Source organism: Podarcis tiliguerta (genome assembly GCF_965153285.1).
Source record: "Podarcis tiliguerta genome assembly, chromosome: 8".
In the NCBI taxonomy this organism is placed as follows: domain Eukaryota; kingdom Metazoa; phylum Chordata; class Lepidosauria; order Squamata; family Lacertidae; genus Podarcis; species Podarcis tiliguerta.
In genome coordinates, this window is record NC_139541.1 from 55,717,572 (window position 1) to 55,741,680 (window position 24,109).

The 24,109-nt window shown below is 42.6% G+C and overlaps 1 protein-coding gene across 8 annotated transcripts in view; it reads left to right on the forward strand.

Moving 5' to 3' along the window:
* Nucleotides 1-2,376: 2,376 nt before the first annotated feature.
* THRAP3 (thyroid hormone receptor associated protein 3) overlaps nucleotides 2,377-24,109 on the forward strand; it is a 41,036-nt gene continuing 19,303 nt past the window's right edge. For 2 of the 8 annotated variants that reach the window (XM_083453100.1, XM_083453104.1), the window contains exons 1-4: nucleotides 2,377-2,644; nucleotides 12,759-12,852; nucleotides 17,625-17,696; nucleotides 21,549-21,710. In XM_083453100.1, the coding sequence (XP_083309226.1) occupies nucleotides 21,574-21,710 (137 nt within the window). In that variant the 5' untranslated portion in view covers nucleotides 2,377-2,644; nucleotides 12,759-12,852; nucleotides 17,625-17,696; nucleotides 21,549-21,573. Of the gene's footprint in view, nucleotides 2,645-12,758; nucleotides 12,853-17,624; nucleotides 17,697-21,548; nucleotides 21,711-22,728; nucleotides 22,945-24,109 lie in introns of those variants that run through there. The other 6 variants (XM_083453101.1, XM_083453105.1, XM_083453102.1 and 3 more) reach the window with 4 other exon arrangements.

Genomic DNA, 24,109 nt, shown 5'->3' on the forward strand with positions numbered 1-24,109 from the left:
TAGGGCTGAAGTTGCTTGGCGAGAAATTTAGCGAGATTTTGTAGAGGTGAGCCTATGGAGCTGACTATTGGTCTGAGTGGTGTTCCTTCTTTGTGTATCTTGGGGAGGCCGTAGAGTTTGGGGCATCTGGATGATTTTTCTCTGGGGATGATTCTTAGCTGGATTTCTTCACTGATAGGAGAGGCTTTTATTTTGGATTTGGTGGTTTTTTCCAGATAGGTGGTGGGATCTGTTTTTATAGGTTGGTAGGTAGGGTCTTGGAGTAGATTTGATAGTTTTGCTTGGTAGTCCGATGTGTTCATCACAACAGTGGCATTACCTTTGTCTGCTGGGAGAATGATTATGTTGTTGTCTTTCCTCAGGTTGGTGAGTGCTTTCTGTTCTTCTTTGTGTAAATTGCTTCTGGGTGGTTTGCTGGAGCAGAGGATGTTGGTGACTTCAAGTCTGATTTTATTGGCTTCATCTGGATTGATTTTGGTTAGGCTAGCTTCGACTCCGCATATGATGTTTTCCGTGGGGATGCGTCTCGGGGCGACTGCAAAGTTGAAACCTTTGGAGAGTACTTTGGTTTCAGTTGAGGTGAGGATCCTGTCTGATATGTTATGTACTGTTTGTTTCATGGGTTGTTGTGGAGGGTGGCTGGGCTTCTGGCGTTTCTCTAGTTTGTGGAGTTTGTTGGTGTGTGTGTCTGTCTTGTGTGAGGTCTCCGTTTCAGCTCTCCAGACGGCTAGTTGTTTGCATTTGTCCCAGAGTGCAGGGTGGATTTTGTTACAGAGTTTGAGGTGAAGAGTGAGTAGATCTTTGTTGGTTTGGTTTAGTAGGTATCTTTTCTTGTGTAGTTCGTTTCTGATTAGAGATAGTTCAGTTCGTTTCAGGATCCTTTCGGTAGCTGGGGTTTTAGAGTGGAATTTAAGTTGGAAGCATGTGGGAATTAAGTTGTTGTCTCGGCAGTTGCGTAGGAACAAGAGATCACATAAGATGGTGGCTCTTCGGATTTCTAGTTTCTCGTAGGTTCTTGTCAGCTGGAAGGTTTCCTCCCCGTAGAGGTGAGATATTTGATATATTTTTCTACAATTGTAGAGGTGAGATAAAAATATATTTTTGTAAATACATTTTCCCAGAACTTTTCAATTTTTGGACATTCCACCACATTTGCTGATACTGTATGTCCTTATAGCGGGACATCCTTTCCAACACATGAGAGAACTCATCAGTTTTATATAGCCTAGGCTTCTAGGTATTAGGTTCCAACTCTGTGCAATTTTAAGTGGTCTTTCTCTGGTTATTTCTGCTATGGATTTGTATGGCACTTTTGTCCACATTTTTGTCCATGCCTCTTTTTAGAGCCAGTATAGTGTAGTGCTTATGAGAGCTGACCTTAGAAAGAAAAAAGAGTGCTGACATAAGGTCTGGGATAACAGGGTTCATAAACCTGGATGACCTCAGGCCAGTCACTGCCTCTCAGCCTAACCTACTACACAGGGTTGTTGTGAGGATAAAATGTGGAGGGAGAGAACCATATACACTACCTTGAGCAACGTGGAGGAAAAGGTGGGATATAAATGTAATAAATAAGACAAACTTGAAAGAACGGATGGAGTGAATCTGGCTCTCTCAGCCTACCCATGAGGGAACACATTATTTACCCAGGCTGTTTTTATTGGGAGGGCAGGTAGATAAAGGATGAACACAGCAAAGGCCACAGACATTAAGTTTAGTGGAAAGGGCTTTGAAATGTACGTATTTTGGGGTGACCTTATTGCCCTTTCTTACCTACTTTAATGCTGTTGTTTATTACTTTGAGGCACTTGAGGGTTAGTGTGGTATAATGCTTATACAGTATCAGACTAGGACCTATCAGACTAGGACCTGGGAGAGACCAAGGTTCAAATCCCCATTAGGCCATGAAGCTCTCTGGGTGGCTTTGGGCCTAGCCTACCTCACAGGGTGGTTATGGGGGTTAAATGAGGAGGTGAACCATGTACTGTATGCTACATTAGAGCTGCTTTGAGAAAAAGGTGGGATATAAATGCAAGGAATCATAAGAATAAAAATATAAAATTAAGCAACCAAGCATGATACGGAAAGACTGCCCTCTCATATAAATCCTCCTCTTGGCCCCTCGTAAAATGCCACTTTTTTCTGAGGCATTTTCTGAGCCTCACTATATTATACAGAAGACAATATCCTGCGCCAGCATTTCGAGAGCGTATCACCCTAAAGACTTTCTCGCCAACATTGGGAATTGTAGTCCCCCCTCGGCGATACTTCTATGCCAACTAGTCTAGCTGGGGCTGAAAAAGACTCCACCACTCATCAGGCCTAAGGGTGGCTCCTGTGGACGTAGAGAGCGCGAGCGGGAAAAGGGGGAGGAGAGAGAGCGCGAGAGTCGGCGGGGCGGAAGATAGTCGATGACGGGTTCCTGCAGAGGCATGCCGGTTCTTGTAGTACATGACGTGAAAGCCGTCCGCGGTGCAAATAGGTCAAGGTGGGGCGGAAGAACTACATCTCCCAGCGGCTTCACTCAGTTCGCTCATGCCTCGTAGTGCTGCGCGCGCAGGACGTCTGGGCCTGCTGCTACTGCTGCGGTGGTGAGCTGTGAGGTAGGCAAAGGCGGGCGAGAGAAGAAGGCCGCGTCTGAACGGTGAGGAGGAGGCCGCGGCCTGCGGATTGTTGTTGTTTTTTGTTTCCCTCCCTTAAGATCGAAAAAGATGGCGAAGGATTATGTTTCTACCTCACACCCCCCAGACAGGGGGGTGCTGAGGTGGAGCTGGGGGGGGGGGGAGGGACGAGTGGGGGAGGGGTATCGCGTGCCCTGGGAGGAGGTCGGTTCGCGGGTAGGCCAAGGGGTAAATGGAGGGGGCCGTTATTTCTGATCGCAGCTGAATCGGGGCTTTTTTAAAAAATCGCCCCCGAAAACCAGACGGGGTTTTGGCAAATCCACCTAGAAGTGTTGGCGGGAGAGGTACCGGGAAGGCGGCCTCTGGTCCTGTCCTCTCCTTTCGCGATTGAATGGATGCCGACATATATATTTTTTTAAAGAAGTCTGCGCGCGATCGGGTGAGGGGGCCGCTTCCCCTCTTGAGTCAGGTGCCACGGCACCCAACCCCCCTTGCGTGCAGTGTTTATTATCTGTCCATTCCGTCTTCCCCATCGGCATTCTGCTTTTGTTTCTCTAAAAGGGAGCTGCAAATTAATTCACAATTAGATACGAATTAGCTTGTGTCTACATAGTGTGAGGAGTGGTCCTCTAGATCAATGTTTCCCAACCTTGTTTTTGGGCTACAACACCCATCATACCTAGCTAGCAAGACCAGTGGTCGGGGTGGGGGGATTGTAATCCGAAAACAGCTGGAGAACCCAAGGTTGGGAAACACTGATCTAGATGATGACGATTAATTCCTAGCTCTTTGTAGCTGCAGCTCCCACTCCACGTGGCCTTGTAGTCCAAGGACACTGCAGGACTGCAGCTTACCTACCCCTGCCAGCAGGACTTTACAGGACCCAAAAAGAGAAGAGAATGTTGTAGTTAAGTCTGGTTTCAGTAGGGCATGGAAATTAGGGGCTTTCTGTTCTAAAAACTCCCTTGGGTAGGTCACTTGTGCAGACTGTTGAGCAGGCTTTGGTTCTGCCACACACCAGCTGTTAGGTGGTACAGCTGAAGCCTGCTTTCCTTTACCAATGTAATATTAGGAGTGCACTTCAATGATGCTCCTAATTGTGCATTGACAGCTGCATCTCTGTCTTCCTCACATCGTAGGTCTTAGTAAGTGGGCATGATTTGGGAAAAGTGGCCTAGCAAATGAAAGTTTAGGCCCTGGTTGGCCAGATTTAGCCTGTGGGCCAGAGGTTCCCCACCCCTGGCATAGTTCATAAAACAATTTATTTACTTCTTTTACTTCTGAGAATAGAACTCAAACCATTGGGATCATATTACATGAAAAGGGTTTTAGGTTAAACATTAAGAAGAGCTTTCTTACAGTGCAAGTTGATACAAGGCATTTTGAACCACAGAGGTCACATAAATATTGGGTGACAATATTGAGTTAATACTAGCCCCTAAACTGTGGCCCTAATGCATAAGAGAATGTAATTTTTCCAGAACAAATTTAACACCATCATCTGGTCAGATAAACCACTTACCAAGGTACCTCCATCTTGATTGAATATCAGTCAATACACCCTTATCCGATCCTCTACCACACCTAGGCACTGATTCAGGGCACAAAAGTCTCACCTAAAAGATGAAAAAGAGAAACAGCTGGATGCCTTTTTGTGTATTGATGATCCCTCAAGAAAAATCTCTGCAGACCTCTCCCAGCAGTTTTATGTTAAACAGCGTTAGGGGCAGGGAGGGGGATAGAATTGTGTAGACCCCTGGAGTGTAATAACTAAGAGGCTGAGCCACAGTTCCCCAGCAGAACTCTCTGGAATTAGCCATCTAAATAGAAGAACCACCACTATGTGGTATCTCAAGCACACTGTTCAGATATATTATCCTGATGGTCAATGACATCAAAAGCACCTGAGAGGTCCAAGAACCTTTGGTTTTCAGAAAAAGCCATCCTACAAATTGCTCAAGGCAGTTTCTGTCCTAAAACCTTGCTTGTAGCCTGATTTAAATGGATATAGAGAAACACTTTTATCGAAGCACTTTACTCAGGACATGTTGTCAACCAGCCTATAATTGTTGACATTTTCTAGATGCATGCTAGGTTTCTTTATGACCAGTATTACAACTTCTGAAGTGGAAGTTAGAAACACCCTGCCTCCCCTGTCATCTACAACTAAGACTGATTCCAATGAGTCCTTACACTCCACCCTTGGAGATGGATTAATGCCATTGAATGCCTAAAGTTTAACTTGAGCAGATACGTAAAATTTTCAGAAATTTTGAAGCCATGGAGAGGGAGACAGGTTTTTTGGGAGGTGATTGTTGGGGGGGAAGAAACAACTTTTCTGGGGGAAATGCAATTTTTTGTTTTGTTTCCAGTGCTTCATATTGAAAATCACTATTGAAAACCAATATTATAGTAAAACAAATTATTATTCAGAAAATAACAGTTAAGCAGACATAAAGCATTCATTTCCATTAAAAGAGCTGAGAAAAGGGGAGGGGGAACAAAACTCATTAAATTACATGCAGTGTTCATTGTCCCATGTTCTAAATTATTGCTATCACTTCCTCTTTCTTTATCTTAAAAGTTTATTTCCAATGTATGTTTGAATGTAGTAGTTGAAATGAGATATTTAAATAAGAAAAAAGAATACAATGACGTGAATAATTATATTCAAACAAATTCGGTTATCTGATAGTCAGAGATTTAATCTTAAATCCCTTGTGATGGTCAGATCTTGTTTATAGAGATGTGAAGGCCCAGAAAATGAAATGTTTTCGGTTAGAATTATGAACAAAATGTTTTAAGACACAGTGTTCATAAATTTAGTCTCCCAAAATGATTTCTAAAGCTCTGTTAACAGAAAGACTGTTATGTAAGGCTTTGTACAGTATCAAATCATTACAATTCCTATACACTGAGGACAAGCAGGTCCTGAGCTGTACATAGAGTACAATTCTAAAAAGCAAGAGTAAGATACATTTTTGCCTCTTGGCTGTCATTGTTAAAAGAGAATAAAGGATTCAGTTCATTCTTTGCTTGTAGCTTTCTTGTTGGATCTGTTTCTGTCCTCTTGACTAAGCCTCAAAGGACTGCGAGCAGGAAAAAGTACAGAGCAACATAATTTTGTTGCCATCCAATTCAGACTGCTGCAAATCAATTGGATCAAAGATTCAAAGGGATAAATGTAAGTGATAGTACTGCTTCTGCATTTGACTAGATTACAAAACAAGCAGCATTCTTAGGGTTTGATATTTGAAAGGTACCGTCAAAGGTTACAGAGAGCAGAATTATATTTATGTATCTGGCCAAGTAATGCAGTCTGGGATTCTGCACATCCCTCCTGCAGCACGGTGACCAGATCTTTCCAGTTTGTTTAAATCCGGGCATACCTTCAGTTTTAAGAGGCCCATGATAAATACAGTGGGTACAAAGGTGACTCTCTGAGGATACTGTGCAGCTGAGTTTTGAAAGATTATGATCCTTATCTTCAAGTGTGAATTATTAAAACTTTTATTAATCTGACATCCTATATTGAATTCAGAACAAAGAAGCAGGCCAGTTTTAATTTAATAAGAAATGCTATTCTCAGCCAATTTTTTACTTATGCAAGGTGCACTTTAAAAAAATATTACCTATTATCACCAGCATGTGATTTAAGTCAACATCATCACAGTTCGTATTTACCCATTACACAAAAACTATTTTAGTACTAGTTCAGGCTCATTTAACAAGATAGTCTAGTAAAACAATTGCTGTTATTAAAGGTAGCTGCATCAGTGAATTATTGAAAATTGTTCCCAAAAGGTCTGCCACATTTTTCTTCTTAATTTTTTAAAAAATGTCTTCAAGGCTGTCCAGACATCTTTTTTTAAAGGATTTGTAAAGCATTAACATGTGAGCTTGCAACTAATGTAGAACTCTACATAGCATAGTAGTCTTTATATCCTGGAGTTGCAATGGTGTGTATTGGTCAGCTTGTCTTGGATCAGCTGCCATTACACCACAAACTTAATTCTTTTCCTGTGTAAAAATACATTAACATTCTGATGTCCCATAGACATTACTGGAACTGTTACAGAACTGTAAACCTAATCCAAAAAACTGTTATTTCTTAAGGTGGCTCATTGCCATTTTCAGAAGTAATTGTTTTTCATTGTGGTGGGAAGTAGAGAGAGACACAGTTCTGTTTGGCTGTGACAGAGAAAATGAGTGTGATGTAAGAGTTAACTGGCACCAGTGCAAAAAGCTGAGACCCCATCGCAGCCTAGGTCTCATATACTCAAAACAGTGTGCTTCTTCTGATTGGTTGAATGATTTACTATTTCAAGTTGTTTTGGGTGTCTCTTTGCTATAAAGCACTCAGTTTCAAAATTCCTCCTTGGTGTGTCATATCTTGGGCACAAATTTTGTTTTCCAGTGATGGACTGAATTTACAGTTCTAATTCTTTCCTTCTTGCCAGCATGTGTAATGTGTCCTTTAAGGAGTTTGAGAACAAATGCTCTTTCCTGCTGATTTGGCAGGGTCTCCTCCCCATATTTCAAAAGTGTCTCTTAAGTTCACTTGGTTATCTGGATAATTCATAGTGAACTATATGTAGTAGATATAATCAGGAGAAAGAAGAGTGTCTTCAGTCTTTTGTACTGTGGCTGTTCTTAATTATTTTGTGGAATCAAAATAGAGATGAGAGTGTTCTGTTGCTCCCAAGCAGCTGAATACAGTGGCAAACCAGAGCAGCGCACGGAAACAGCATTTACCTTCCCGCCAGAGCAGTGCCTATTTATCTACTTGCACTTTGACATGCTTTCGAACTGCTAGGTTGGCAGGAGCAGGGACCGAGCAACGGGAGCTCACCCCGTTGCAGGGATTCGAACCATCGACCTTCTGATCAGCAAGCCCTAGGCTCTGTGGTTTAGACCACAGCGCCACCCGCGTCCCTAATGATATTGATAGTTACAATTTAAATCACTTTTCTAGTGATTTTGTAACATCTTTCACAGTTTCCACATTCTGGGTTTATTGAGCTATACGTCATGACTCCAATATCTCCCAGTGTGGAGAAATCTTTTTGGAAATCTACTAAATCACAGTATCTTCAGCAAACTTGACCTCCTCACTTCTGAAGCCTTTGTAGATCCAGGGACAGAGAGGTAACTTCAATTTTGCTTGTTTGCTTCTGTACACATATCTGACCTCAGGTTTGAGGGTTAGAAACCTTGGGTTGGTTCTAAACTGCATTTTGAGGAACACAGGGAAGTTACTGATCAGACATCCATTCACTTACCTTTTGTTCTTTCTCTGCTTTCTGTGATAATAACTTCTGAAGTCCTTACTAAAGCACAAGTCCTATCTGAGCTGCATGGCCCTCTATCCTTTCTCGATCCTATCGTTTCTGGCAGTGGGCTGTGTTGCTAAGCCTGTGGTCCTCAAGTTTTTAAGAGATCTGGGATTGCTGTCTCTGTTTTGGGCTGATAGGTCTCATTTGAAAGTATTTTTAGGCACAGGTTTTCATGGCTACAAGTAATACAGGACTTCATTGCTTCTGTGGTCCTATCAATGTGCATTGCCCATTGTACAGTATCTTGGGATAGGGCATCTCAGTGGTGGCACCTTGACTCCCTGACCCTGATTTGCATTCAATACAGTGGTACCTCCGGTTGCAGACAGGATCCGTTCCGGAGCTCTGGTCGGATCCTGAGATTTCCGCAACCGGAGGGATCGCTTCTGCTCATGGCGCAGTAGAGCACTTCTGTGCATGTGTGCGAGGTGAAACCCAGAAAAATACTTTCGGGTTTGCCGCGTACATATCCCGAAGGATACGTAACCAGAGGTAAACGTAAGTAGAGGTACCACTGTATAGCACTAAGCAGATCGTTCTGACAGCATAAGGATTTCTGCATGTAAAGTGGAACAGTCTTCTCCTCTCATCCTCTTGTGCTCCCCTAAATCTGTTCTAGGGTTTCCCCATGCGCTTCAGAGAAGATTTGGAGGCACATACAGGGTTCCTTAAGACAATTGTTCACCCAAGCTTTTGGGAGATCAGTGCCTGGTGCTAGTCTAATGATCTGATTTATCTGCTGCTTTATCATTAATGTATTTTAAACTCTTGCTTTTAATGTATATTGCTGTTTTGTTGTTGGTCTTTAAATAGAATAAATAATAATAATTAGATACTCAGAAATGTGGATTATATAAATGCAGGTGTTGTGTGTTTGAGTTTAATTGCAATGTTTTATTTTGCCAAGCAAAGTGTTCAAAATATTTGCAAGGGAGAAACAGTGACATAGGCAAAGTCAGCCACCTCATTAGTCCATACTTGGACCTATGCTTATTGTTTAATTAAAATGAACCAAAATGGGTTACTTCTAATCTGGTGTTTAAGAGCAGGCCTTAACAATAAATCTGGTCTGAAAATTCTGAACTCTATCCCATAAAATGAAAGCAGATGAGAAGTTGGCAGCAAGTTACCTACTTGGCAAGATTAATCTCTCTTCACCAAATTGAGGTGGAAGGATTAAATCTATAGCAAGATTCTAAGAAATACTGAATCCTGTTTTGGCTTTCTCCCTTTGCTGGGATTTGAGCAAGTCTGTTCTTTCTTTCCTTTTTAAGGACAGCTTGCCAAATGTAGCACATCTGGTATTGTTAGGCCTTGATTTACCTCTGAGAGGAGCTGTAGCTGGGATCCAATTCAGGTGCAGGTGGGTAAAAATCAGAAAAGCAATAGATGTGGTCACTTGGCAGGCGGGAGTCTGGCAGTGCATCAAGCAAATGAGGATCAAAGGGTTAGCAGTAGGAGGTAGATCCAGGCAGAAGGCTGAGTTCCAAGACAGCAATAGGTTGAAGGGGCAGGTGCAGTGTCAAAAGCAGGTTGTGGTAGCAATCCAATCTTAACACTCAAAGGCTACCTAAGAACTAAGAATGCTGGTTGCACAGTAAGGTGCTGGACAACCTGGTTTGAAACCCTTGACATCATACACCTATCCTTAAAGCATGACATGATTCTGGACTCTTTTGGAAGTAAGGGCAAGATATAAATTTAGATTATGTATATCTGAGGGTATGTCCTGCTCTCCTTATAAGGCTAGAACCTCAAAAGAGCAGTGTGTGTGCTTGTCTCTCCTGGAGAAAAAATTGCCCTTAGGCTAAAATGAAAGATGTGTGTCTGTTATATAATCCAAATAAGAGATTTGATAGTTTAATTTGTTCATGCGCATAACAACTTCACATGCTTCAGTTCATACATTCAGATGAAAAAGATATTGCAGTATTGTGGCTTCTAGAAGTACTAAGTTCTCACTGTGCTGCTTTTTTCTTTTCTGGGGAGGTGTTTCCCTGTGTGTGTGTAGTACTTCTGCATAGTGTTCAAAACTACCATTGTGCTAGGCACATTTTGTGACAAGGAATTTCATTAGCGTGAGCAGTTTCTGAGCTCTGAGTGTAGCACTGTGCCTAAGAGTTCAGATTAAAACTGCAGAGTAGAAGGAAAGGAGGACCTTTTTCTGCCTCCCTACTTCCAGCTACTCTCTGAAGACTGGAGAAGAGACTCTCTTAAGAATATTAGGGGTGGGCAGAGGAAGGAGTAGACCATGTGAAAAATGAACATATTTTAGCTGCAGTTCATTCATTTTTAGGTTGGTATTGTTATAAAAAAGCACACCTAGACATTCCGTTGTTGCGCCCATAACCTAGGTTTAAGGTGCCATTTAGCTCCTAGCTTTCATATCTCAGTTTCTAGCACTGCTTCTGCATAACTTGGGTTTAACTCTAGCACACTGCTCCCTCTTGCTTGTTTCTTGCTGGTTCTGTTTTGGCTCCAGTCTTAACAGCATGGCGGTACTGATTTCAGTATTAGAGAGGATAATGTGATTGCTTGGCTAATAAGAGCAGTGGTCCACAACTGCTGTTTGTATGGCTCCAGCAATGACTACCTGTCCCTGAAGACACAACAGACAGAGTCCCTTTCCCTAAGTTGCTGGTGCATCAGAGTGTACTTGGAGTGGGTCTTTTTCTCTTTTAAAGAAAACAAACTTTTATTGAAGAAATAAAATTTCTTCTATAGATATATTTTTGTACATTTTTATGATAGATGTCTTTCTAACACCATACCTATCAGTTTTCAACTAGATGCTTATGCTCCTCAGTAGTATACCGTAATTAAAAACCACTGGTTATGCATTCCATGATACAGTGGTACCTCCGGTTGTGAACGGGATTCGTTCCGGAGGTTGGCCACATCCTGAGGAATTCGCAACCGGAGGACCGCTTCTGCACATGCGCGTGGCGTGGTTTAGTGCTTCTACACATCCGTGAGCAGCGAAACCTGGAAAAATACTTCCGGGTTTGCCACTTTCGCAACCTGAAGTTTACGTTACCCGAGGGTAACGCAAGCTGAGGGTCCACTGTATTTATTTAAATTTTCTTTCGTAATTGTTCATTACTTATCTTGAAATCTTATATTTTATTATATAACCCTTTTTGATGTTGTGAAATACTTTGAGCAGAGTTTACCATGGAAAAGCAGCATACAAATAAAATAAATGATTATATGTAGCTGCCCAGAGACTGAAATTATGATATTAATGATTTCTATTTGGTCCCTTGTGAATATCTGCAAGGACACTAAAAAAGAGTGGTTACACAAAGCAGAAGAAATTGCTCTGACCCATAAATTGAAAATTATAATACAGTAGAGTTGTTATTTGAATATATGTGTGCTGAGTCACATACAAAATTGACCAAATCCACATGTTCTGCCTTTTCTTATCCTTAATAAAAGAGGCTTGTTCTGAATAGGAATTTAGAATTCATTGAGAAATACAGCAGACTCATCTGGTGCTTTTCTTGGAAAAAGAATGGAAGAAGCTTAAATGGAAGGATTTTTTAAAGGATGGAAAATCATGGCAAATGCAACAGGAAATTGGATTGTAAGATACAGGTGCAAATGAATACATAATATGAAAATAATTATGGATGCATCAGAGTGAAGAGATTCTTGTGTGCACAAAGATGAAAATATTCACAATATTGTTTAACATGGAGGAATGTTTGTTGAAGTTATTGGAGGCAAAGTTGATATGTTTGATTAGAGAAAAAAAGAATGGTTGACATTTATTAATAATAGAGAACCCCTTTTGGACTTTATGTGTGGAAAGGAAAATGAATGAATTTGAGACATTTGTGTCTAAAAATTGGGAAAATATTGCTTAGCAGAAAGTAGAACAGTTGGATGTCATCCTAGAGTGAATATTTTGAATAATTTCTTTTATGTAACTGAGGACAGAAAAGCAGAAGTCCATTTTATTTATTTAGTTTTCCTTTTTCTTCTGTTCTTTACTTCTTTTAAACATCTTTCCCCCCCCCCTTTTGTTTTCCTTGGTGTCCTCTGCTCTGGGCCATTGTGGGGGCCTAGGATTGCACACACATGAAGGTGATAGGTGAGAGACTGGGAGAAGAAAGGAAAGCTTCTGGGTGAGAGCTGGGAGGGTTCACCACTTTCTGCGTCAGACAAAGGTTAAGAGCTACCTTTGAGAGAGAACTCTAGGTTTTCTTTCCTCTTTCTTTTTCATTTAAATTAGTTTCTTTTCTCTTATTGTATTATGAAAATGCTTTAATAAAATATTATGCAAAAGAGAGAGAGAAATACAGCAGACTCCTATCTGGTTAGGACAGACTTCAAAGGCAACACACCTCTCCTGGGGAGAGGCCATAGCATATACAGTGGTACCTCTAGATGCGAACGGGATCCGTTCTGGAGCCCCATTCGTATCCTGAAGCGAACGCAGCCCGCGCGTGCGCGGTCACAATTTGCTGCTTCCACATATGCGCGTGACGTTATTTTGAGCGTATGCACGAGTGGCGAAACCTGGAAGTAACACGCTCCATTACTTCTGGGTTGCTGCGGAGCATAACCCGAAAATGCTCAACCTGAAGCTACTTCAGCTCGAGGTATGACTGTAGCCCAAAGCTAGTGGCTAAGGGTTAATCGCTGCTTAATTATGGCAAGGTGTGAAGATAATAAATGGTCTGTTTTTAGGTGCAATACAATTAAAACATCCTTTGAGATTGCATACTGTGCCCTCAGTGCTTTGAGATTGAGATGGAACAGATGGTGACTTCTTGTTTTTAAAAAATTGCAGGTGGATTGATAGGATTGACTACATTGAGGAGTGCTCACTTTACTGCCACACCTGCTGGTGAGGGACTTCTGGGCTTTGTTGTGTTGAACAAAAGGTATGTTTTCCTCTCCAGCTTAAAAAATAGCATAAAAATTAAAGCCTTACTTGCCTTTGGTTTGCAGTCGTGGCAGTAGGAAAGCAAAGCAAACAACTTCCAATTGCAGAGTCCCAGGTTCCCCTCCGGAACACTTCAGAAGTGTAAAATACAAAGCAACATATCCTTTTATATCTGTGTTATTGATAACTTTACAATATGCAAGTGATTTAATTTGCGGACAAACAGAACCTGGTGTAAAATCTTTCTATGCACAGAGCAACTTTTTGCGGGAAAGTGGAACTTGTGAATTGCACCTGATTAACAGTGGAAAATGAATATCTGGCTCGGGGATTAAGATGATTTGAGGGTCACAATATGTGCAAGAACAGCTTTTGTTTCCAACACCTGATATTTCTTATGTCTTATTTTGAATCATGGAACATAGTTAAAACAGGGAATCATATTTTTCTAATCAGTATATAATTTTTCAATGTGTATGTTTTCATTTAATCAGTGCTTTTTTCTGGGAGCACACACCCCCCTAAACATTTTGTGAATCGTAACTGGAGAAGAAACTAGAGTTTTTAACATTTTTAGTTTCTTTAGCACAGTGAATCGTCAGTTCTGTTGCTACTCTCGATGGCGGCCTCATTTCCTGTCATGGTCTCAGACGGAATGAAAGTACAGTCATACCTCGGGTTACGGACACTTCAGGTTGCGTTTTTTTGGGTTTCGGCGGTAGCGCAGAAGCGCCGAGTCGCAACCCGTGCGTGTGCAGATGCGGCGCTGCAGGTTGCGAATGTGCCTCCTGCACAGATCACGTTTGCAACCCGAGCATCCACTGTACTTGTAAATTTTGTTTTAGAAAAAAAGCACTGTATTTAATTCAACTGACTGCCATTTTTGGAGTTGAGATAGTGTTCTCATGGCACGTATAGAGAGGTGACCCTGCACTTGGCTTGCCCATGTACATCATCTACAGCTACAGGCAATGACCAATTTGCATGGGGGTAACGTTCCAGGAAACCCCCCCTCCCCAATACATACATTGACAGGGCCTGTATAAGCCTGTTTTGCCTCTGCCCCGTTCTACTCTTTTTGTGATGATTTCAGGTCACTTCCAGGTCAGCATGATGAACAAATGTGCAGTCACACACACATTGGACGTGCCTAAAACAGTTGCTGCCTGCATTTGGTTTGCCAGTACCTTTCCGCTAAGCACCTGCTCTTTGTGTATGCCACGCTATGGTTTTCCTCTTGTGAATTGATTGCAGGCAACGGGGGTTGCCTAGCAGACAAGGCAGTTCTGGTCCTTTCTAACTGGGGCACACTTTTTCCAGTCTGCTTTGTTCTGATTTCATTGTGCTCCCAAGCAGAAGTTAAGACTCTCTAGCAAACAAAACAAAACAACAAAACTCTGTCTATTGGTAGTTCATGAAGATATGGTAGTTATCTCTTTGTTTCATAATAAAAATAAGGTTGTTGGATCGTAAGTATTATTAAGTTTCGTCCATGAAAGGTGTCTTGCATTCACATTTTCTTCCCAACTCCAGAAAACAAGTGTAACAGTCTGCAGCACAGATTTTTTAAGCATTTGAGACAGTTATAGTTTTGCACCCTTCATTTTTAAGACCAGTGCTTCTCTGCAGAAATTCTGTTCTTCAGCTCCCATTCTTGGTTAATCATTAGCATTTAAGAGCCAATTTCAGCCAAGCTAAAGCAACAGCAAATGAAAAAATTCAGCATTTGATAAGCTTACTTCTGCTATCAGCATAACAGCAAACCCCAAGATTAGTTAACTTCAGGAAGTGCATGGACAGAAAGTTTCCTATTCCCAACTCATCTCTGCAGTGGACCCCCCCCAAATGCCTTGTTGGAGGGGCGGGGGGCGGCAGCTCCTGAACAGTGTAGGATGGGTTAGGGGATTTGTCTAAGGATTCAAACCAATGAGTCTTGTAGCAACCTAAAGACTGGTTCATGAAATGGTGGTTGTCTTCTCAGGTGACACAAGGCTCTTTATTGTTTTTGCTGCAACAAACTAGCACAGCTTACCCCCCCCCCCCCGGAAATTTCTGCTGACAGATTTATGTGGCAGTTAAAGCTTTATTTGTCTTGGCATATATGATTGTTGAGCACAGCAATTCCAGACAGAGACTCCAGCTTCTGCGATCAATGTGTGAGCAGCAGGAAGAGGAACGAGAGCAGTGGCTCATTCGAAGGCATGGGTGGGAAATCTTTCTGGCCCAGCAAGTCATAATCTGTTCCCACCCCCACAGGCCAACTTTGATAGGTAGATTGTCCTGCTAACCTCTCAAAAGTCCCTTGCATAACATTGGTTGTCAGTCACTTGGGAACCAAAGTGCAAGGGGCTTTTGCCAGCCCTTTGCTTGGCAAAGCCTGGAGCACAAAGCTGCTTTCTGCAGACACCAGCTGCATAGTTGAGTTCCACATGGGGATCTCACTCATGCACCCAATCCTGCCGTGTCTCTTCCTGCTACACACCTGACCACACAAATGATGTCAGGTGTGGGGCAGGTGGACACTGTTTGCAGTTCAAATTGGGACCCATGCTAAGCCTGAATTGGCCCACGGGCCAGAGGTTCCTTACCCCGTGCTAAGGCTTGGTGGACTTTATGCAGGATATGGTTACAGATGGTAACTGTACACATATTTGATTTATACTTTATGTCTGCCTTTCTCTTTTTTAATTTAAATGCCTCTCAAAACATTATTTATTTACTTTTAATTACATATGGTATGCAACAATTACACAAGATGAAAATAAAAAATAAAACACAACAACAATGAACACTCAGAGAACTTCTCAAAGCACACTAACAAAGTTATGTCAGAGTACATATTCCAAAACCATTACAATTTTAACAGACACAAAATGATGCATAGCAACATATTGCTTCAATGGTTGACCACAAAGACATAAATATTTTGACTGACAGGAGTTCATATGAAGGTGGGAGGAAAGAACAAATAATAATAATTTAAATATATTTAAATAATTTAAATAGTACTACCGTATTTTTCGCACCATAGGGCGCACCGGACCATAGGGCGCACCCAGTTTTTAGGGGGGGAAATCAAGAAAAAAAATATCCCCCCCCCAGCACCAAAGAGCAGCGTACAGGCTGCGCACAACCTCTCCCTGCCGGAGGGGTTGCGCGTGGCTATGGAGGAAGCCAAGGCAGAGAGCAGGATGGATCCCGCTCGGTGTTTTGGCTTCCTCTTTAGCCCAGCGCAACCTCTCCTTGCCAGGAGACGCTGCTCAGGGCTAAAGAATCCATAGCCCCGTGCAGCCTCTCCTTGCCGGAGGGGTTGCGCGCAGCTATGGAGGAAGCCAAGGCTGTTTTGCCTTCCCATTTAGCCCCGTGCAGCCTCTGCTTGCCGGAGGGGTTGCGCGCAGCTATGGAGGAAGCCAAGGCAGAGAGCGGGATGGCTTCCCCTTTAGCCCCGTGCAGCCTCTCCTTGCCTGGAGACGCTGCGCAGGGCTTTCCTGGCTTTACTGGGAGGTGGGGGGATTCCCTCACCTCTCCCAAAAACCCGCAGAAGCCACGCAACCCCCTTAAAGAGATCGTGGCTTCTCCTGGCTTTCCTGGGAAGTGGGGGAATTCCCCCACCTCCCGCAAAACCGGCAGAAGCCGTGAGCACTTTAAAAGGGCTGCACGGCTTCTCTTGGCTTTCCTGGGAGGTGGGGGAATTCCCCCACTTCCCGCAAAACCGGCAGAAGCCGAGCGCACTTTAAAAGGGCTGCACGGCTTCTCTTGGCTTTCCTGGGAGGTGGGGGAATTCCCTCACCTCTCGCAAAAGCCCGCTTTAGCCCCGCACGCGCTCTCCCGGCTGGAGAGGTGACGCGCGCCTATAGAGACTCCTGCTATAGGCGCGCGTCACCTCTCCAGCCAGGAGAGGGTCGCGGGGGGCTGCTTTAGCCCCGCGTGCGCTCTCCCGGCTGGAGAGGTGGCGTGCGGCTATAGAGGCTCATGCTATAGGCGCGCGTCACCTCTCCAGCCAGGAGAGAGTCGCGGGGGGCTGCTTTAGCCCCCCGCGCGTTCTCCCTGCTGGAGAGGTGACGCGCGGCTATAGAGACTCCTGCCATAGCCGTGCGTCACCTCTCCAACCGGGAGAGGGTCGCGGGACTATAGCGTCTTCGCTCCATAGTACGCACACACATTTCCCCTTCATTTTTGAAGGGGAAAAAGTGCGTCCTATAGAGCGAAAAATACAGTACCTTATGTCTCATTATTTGTGTAAGCTATAAAGCCACCCCAGACAGCATAAAAATGTAAAAATCTTTTTAAAGCCATGAGGACATAGCAGGAACATGATAACCTATTTCTAGTGCTTGCTTGTGAGGCTGACAATGCAAGCTGACTTTTTCCCTGCCCTTCATCCAGAAGGGCTCTCAAGCTTGCAGTTTAATAGTCTTTGCCCTCAGGTTTGTTTGTTTGTCAGAAAGCCATATGATGATACTAGGAGACAGACCAGTAGACAACTAACTGAATGTTTTCACAGCCATAGCCTTTGTAAATTTTGCTGGTTGTTTCTCCTTGCAGGGAGTGGAGAAGTGTAAGATTACTACTGAGGTGTGTTCAAGTTTGGTAGGCTTATACATGGACACAGTTACTTGAGAAAACAAAGTGGTTTGTGCTAGAGTAACAAATTTGAGGAAGGCTTAATTAGAGTAGCGCTGCCTTCACACCTTTCTTCAAGGTAGAATGGTTATTGTGCATGTTCTCCTGTGAGCATTTGCAATATTAACAATTACTTTTATTTTGCAGAATTTTTTGATTTCAAGTGGAAGGAGACAGTGCCAGGCAACCATCAAGTTGTGACAAAGCAGTCCAAGTAAGGTAGGTTGCCCACAGGGCTTGAGTGTGTATGTTGCATAAGGTAAAGGTAAAGGTACCCCTGCCCGTACGGGCCAGTCGTGTCCGACTCTAGGGTTGTGCGCCCATCTCACTTCAGAGGCCGGGGGCCAACGCTGTCCGGAGACGCTTCCGGGTCACGTGGCCAGCATGACGAAGCTGCTCTGGCAAGCCAGCACCAGCGCAGCACACGGAAACGCCGTTTACCTTCCCGCTATAAAGCGGTACCTATTTATCTACTTGCACTTTGGGGTGCTTTCGAACTACTAGGTGGGCAGGAGCTGGGACCGAAAGACGGGAGCTCACCCCGCCGCAGGGATTTGAACTGCCGACCATACGATCGGCAAGTCCTAGGCACTGAGGTTTTACCCACAGTGCCACCCGCGTCCCATATGTTGCATAACCTTTATACAAATTTATTTAAAATATTTATAGACCACTTTCTGACCAGGCAGGGTAGAACACAGTTTTTAAAAACATGCCAAAAAAAGCCAGTGGGTTGTATCCTGCATTAGTCATACTCCAAGTAGACCCATTGAAATTAATGGACCTGATTTAGTCATGCCCATTAATTTCAGTGATCCAACAAATGTTGGATACAACTTCTATCTTAAATACTGTGTAACACTAATTCTTGTTATGGACTCAGTCCATGGCAAATCAGCAAATGGGTTTCATCATAGGGCTGCATCCTTAGAAGTTTTTAAGTAGAGGCTGAATGGCCAGCTGTCAGGGATTCTGTAGTAGTGGATATCTTGCATCAGCAGGGCATTGGACTAAACCATTTTATGTTCTTCCAATTCTGATTCTTTGACTTTTTACATTGTGTGAGTTCATTATACGTGCTCAACTATATTTAGGGCCTTGTTTTTTTAAAGTTCCTATTACTGCTGGTAGAGTCACACCCCTCTGAAAATTGTTTTAAAGGTCTTATTTCCATAAAAAGTGCTCATTCTTTTTTGGCAAAGAATGAGATGTACATTGCATTTAAGAGATTCTTCATGTTTATTTTACTGTTTTGTACAATTCTGGAAATATTTCTAGAAAAATATATTTTTTAAAAGTAGAGAGCTGTGGGCCAGAATTTGTAGAAATGCAGCAGTTAATTGACAGCCAAATGTTTAGAAAAACTCCATATTTTTAGGAATTTCCAAGCTCATGATTTCCTATATTATCTTAATAAATTGGGTATTATGCTGTGTTCTGTTGCTCTTTGTTGTGCCTGCATTATTGAATTCTCCTTGCGGGGAGGGGGGTGATAGCAATGAGGGCTGTCATTATGTGTGTTTGTACAGGCATACCTTGCTTTATTGCGCTTAGCAGATATTGCTCCTTAGGAGGATGCGGGTGCAACTACAGGCAGCCTGGCCATTTCCAGGGGAAGGAAGCCTCCTGCTGCCACTGTCCCCCTCTTCTGACCACGAGAGTGAAGCTGGCTAGGGCTGGAACCAGGTTTTTCCCCTTCCACCCATGCAGCCTGGGGGGCCTGGCTTAATAGACTACAGTTTAGTGTAAACCAGTGGTGGTCAAACTCAGCCCTTCAGGTGTTTTTGGAATTACAACTCCTATCATCCCTAGCTAACAGGACCAGTGGTCAGGGATGATGGGAAATGTAGTCCCAAAACAGCTGGAGGGCCGAGTTTGGCCACCACTGGTGTAAACATAACTTTTATATGCACTTGAAAACAAAACAAAACAAAAGGTGTGACTTGCTTTATTGCAATACTCACTTTATTGTGATGGTCTGGAACGAAACCTGCAATATCTCCAAGATATACCTGGACTTTAAAATTTTGCCGCTACACCCCTGTTTTTATTGGGGGGGGGGACATGTGGCCCTTGAGATGTTGCGGGACTGCAGTCATTTACCAATGATGCCTGGGACTGTTGTAAGTTGAAGTCCAATAACATCTGGAAGGCTGCAAATGTTCCCTTTTCCTGATTTATATGTACAAATCTAAATAGCATCATGCATGAGAGGTATGCATCTGTAAAAGTTGTAGATTTTTCTGGCACATTTCAAGGAAGAACTAAACTGTGTGTGTGTGTGTGTGTGTGTGTGTGTGTGTATGAATGAGAAAATGAATGAACAGGCTCCAAAGAGCACATATATCAGTGCACGCATGTGTGTGTGTGTGTGTGTGTGCGCGCACGCACGCATGCCACTGAAATATGTGCTCTTTGGAGCCTGTTCTGATTGTCATCTCTTTTTTTATCTCTTCCCACATTTATATCCTGTTGGGTACATGTTAGCAGAGGCTGAAATCTTTAAAATCTAATCTAGGGCTTCTTGAATGCTCAGAACACAGCTGACTCTGAAATAGGAGCACTTCTGCTGGAGTGGGAGGAGGGTGAAGTGTTAACCCTTGAGACCACACTGTCTGGAACTCAATTGTGTTGTTGCTTCACTCTATTTAATTGCTTGGAATGTGTATAGGAGAGTGTGTGGCAGAAACAACAACTGAATTTGTCCTTAGTTTCTAAGAAGCAAAAGTATTCCCAGTTAAGGGGTGACTGATGAATGAAGTCAAAACATACTTTGCTGAACAGAACTTGAGCTTCAGTTTGCTCTTTGTACAGTGAAAGTGATGGGCCAGGCCAGGTGTTAGCTTATGGAGTTAGGTCTACTGAACAGTCCTGGCAGAAGTAGAGGGAGGATTTCAGGTCCTCACTCAGGATTACTTGAGGTATGCCACTTTACCCGTTACATTTCAAAAATGGCTTGGGAATGTAAGGGAGCACTCACTCTTTTTATTGCTATCCTGAATTAGAACTGTGCTGGGTTGAGGGTGAAACGAGTCTTGTACCAAGAGCTGTTTTGTGGATTATGTTAAAGTTGCCAATTTTGAAAGCAAAAATTCCAAATATGATTTATGGAAAACGTTTGCAGAAATAAACAGATTCGTAGTAAGTTGCTTTTTATAGGGTTTCTGCAAGTGTTTTATGTTTGTAGTACTTTAGAAAACCAATTAAAAAGATAATGCTTTTTTCTATTTTGAATTAGGATATTTTGAGTGGCATTGAATAAAGTTGCTTCTCATTTGTATTGGTATTTGATGTTTTCTCTTTAAAATTGTGTGTTTTTCTGTCACGTGCTGGGTTTTTCCCTGGGTGTAAAACTGGACACACACAAAATCGTCATTGAGAAACCACCTAATCATTCTCTGCTTTGTTACAACTGCGTCATGCCTGATGGTTGATTTGCCCCTGCTTATTTCTATAATCGTGGGATTTCCGTTTGATATAATTTTGCTACATTTCTTCCTCTTAAAATTATTAATTGATTATTCAAAGCTGTTGAGTGCTATAGAGAAACTTCTTTTCCATCACCAACATTTGAACCCTTGAAATATTTGGAAGGGTTCCTGATTTATTTTGGCTGCAACAAGAGTCCCTAGTGGCTGCTTGATTGTAACAAGTGTATAACTTGGTTTACCAGCGGCAGGGCTTTTCAAAGAGTCGGCACCTCATCCATGGGAGATAGTATGTAAGTGTTCTTTAGTCTTAAGTGTGTTAGTTGGTGACTGTTAGGACTCCATTCTCACCACATAAAGGAATAGTTAAGGAACCTGGACATGTATAGGCTTTGTGATTAGTAGACTTAAATCAAAAGCAGGATTGGAATTGTTATAGAATAAAAGGGTGTCTAAACTAGTCCAGAGGCTTCTCAAGTTTTCTGGTGTTCTTTTTAGAGCTAACTTGCAAAGGCTGTTGGATATATGTTATTTGCTTTGCAAAGAGAATTTTGCTATTCTTGGACATCTTCAAACAACCAAGGAAAGAATCTAGAAATTGATTCATTTGGTGTTGTTTTTATTTTTCCCTCTATGTTGACAGAATTAAGTGAAAGGAGTGAGAAAAAATGTCAAAAACAAATAAATCCAAATCGGGGTCCCGTTCCTCTCGTTCAAGATCTGGTTCTCGATCCCGGTCCCGGTCTTTCTCAAAATCTCGGTCCCGATCCCGGTCTGTTTCTCGATCAAGAAAACGCAGGCTCAGGTAAGTGCCATTGGTTGCTTCTGATGGTGTTGTGTTCTTTTCTTTGTACCTGAGGGGAGCCCTGCACAAATGGGAATTCTCCTGCGGAAAGCTTTTGCTAGATTCCAATTTATTCTACCATCTTAAGTTACTTCCTTTGTCTGCCAACCAGTTCTATTTTTATAACCTCACCATCCAAATAGCTCTTGCTCGGCCATGAAGTGGGCAGCTTTTTTAACCCAGTGTTCTCTGTGTTTTGGTTGTACTAGGCCCTTTTGAGTTGTTGTTTTTGAAGTTGGTTATTGTCAAACGTTCTGAGCAACTGGGTTGCCTCTGGAAGTATTCTGACTTTGAGGAATGCCTAAAATTGCAGAGGGAGCAAAACAGAGGGGGTGTATCTTTACCTGTTCTTCAGCAATCATACTGAAGTCTGTGCCTAAGATTTTACTTTTGGATTTCTATTCTATCTCTTTAAATGTCTTTGTGATTAGATTTGTAATTGCAAGAACTTTGTCTCTAATGAAGAGTTACTGATCTTAACTCACTGCTCAGGATATATGTCTTAAGAACGATGCAGTAGAGAGCTATATTGCAGAGAAAGATGAATGAAGATTTTCGCTAGTGAAAGTTAGGAAAGGGTACTAATTCTGTGCTTTTCCAGTTGGTTATTTAAACCTGGACTGTTAACAAGAAGAACAACATTCTGAATAATTTCTGGGATCTGTTTATTGGCACATCCTGCAGAACCAAAGCCCACTTGGCTGTTCATTGTGTTGCTTTACTTTTCAGAAGATTTTGAGTCTCTAGTTAGATTTTGTTTATATCAGCCGTTTATTTTGTTACCTTTTAAAAATAATGGTAAAAGGCTCGCAGATTTTCTGTAACTGTTGGGACAGAAGCATCAGTGGCTGTTAATAATTAGTGTGTGTGGTTTCTGAGAAAGATACAGAAAGGGAACAGTAAAATGCAACAGGGGGTGGAGAAAAGGACAATGCCAGAAAGAGGAGAAGAGCCGAAGCACAAACGATCTCCTTACAGAGGGTAAAAGCATTAGGAAGGGCTTACCAGTAGGCTGGGAATGTCCGGCTTCATTGAGGAGAGCTCTGCCAATGGAGAATGAGCCCAGCATGCAAAATGTCCCTGGTTACAGACAGCTTTTGGAGAAACTTTGATTATGCATATGACTTGGCTGGAGAAGTAAAATGGAAGAGGCTGGGGAATGCAAATCTAGGAAAAGTATAGAAAACTCACTGAGGTAGGTTTCCTGCCTTACATTGGCTTCATTTCTTAGGGATAATAGGCTTGCTGGTCAGAATCTTGTTGTGGTAGAGGGAAGCAGCTTGGGCAGCTGGTTGTTTTTGCTGTCTCGACTGTAGAGAATGTGGCTTGTATTACATTTGTGTCTTTCTCCAGGGAATTCCCCTTCTCTGCCTCAACTCTAGTCATAATCTATTTAGTTCTTTGTAGGAGTCGTTCCACCCCAGTAGCTCTATTTTCTGTAGTGGCTTTGAACCCGTGCAGTTACTCAGCTGCAAGCTTTAGGAAGAAATAACTTGCATGTTCTCCCCCTGCCCCCCCAGCTGCACTTCATGTGCTGTGTCTTTTCAAATGATTTCTCATTAACAGCTTCCACAGATCTTTGAAGGGAAACTTTTCATTTTCCATGTCTCTTAAAATGGCAAAATGGATTTTGGAAGGATCAGGCAACAGGTCCCTCAGCTGTTAATTGATAACAAAATGCAGTAGCTGTCTAGGGACTGGCTCCTACGTGGCCTGTGGAACACCTCATAATTAGCTCATTTTCACTGTCTGCACCAGGCTGTGTGCATGTCTATTCCTTCTTAACGTTGCTGAAACTGTTTGCGAATGAGACAGAATCCAAGGTAAGCTGCTCTGGTTTTTTTCTTAATAGTAAAAGAGGCTGGATTCACGGAAGAAAACAGGCAGCAACTTCTCTTTGTGTAGAAATTGTAACCAGATGTTGTTTTAGACTCCAAACCTTGCTTTTCCGTTTTTAAACCTGTTTTCATTTGACTGTGTAGCTCCTCACCAGCACAACTTCTTGTTACATAATCCTTGTCTAATGTCAGATTAGTCATCCACTTGGACTATTCTGGTTTGTGGTTCTTCAGGGCTTCAGTTGCAGTTTTGTTCCCTGCTCGGTCATCTCCCCACCCCAATCCTTCAGTTGGGAGATGCAGCGTCTGGCCTTCTTTTTCCTGCAAAGCACCTGCTATTTCAAGTCTCACTCCAGCATTCATGGGCAGCTGCACCCCATTTGTGAGCACCAGTGGGATTTATTAGTAGCTTTGTATCAGTTGTTACATGAAGTGAATAGACTGCAAGAGTAGTGACCCAGTGGGGACTTAAGCCTGGATCTATCTGATCCTAGTCTGACACACTATAACCCAAACAGAGGG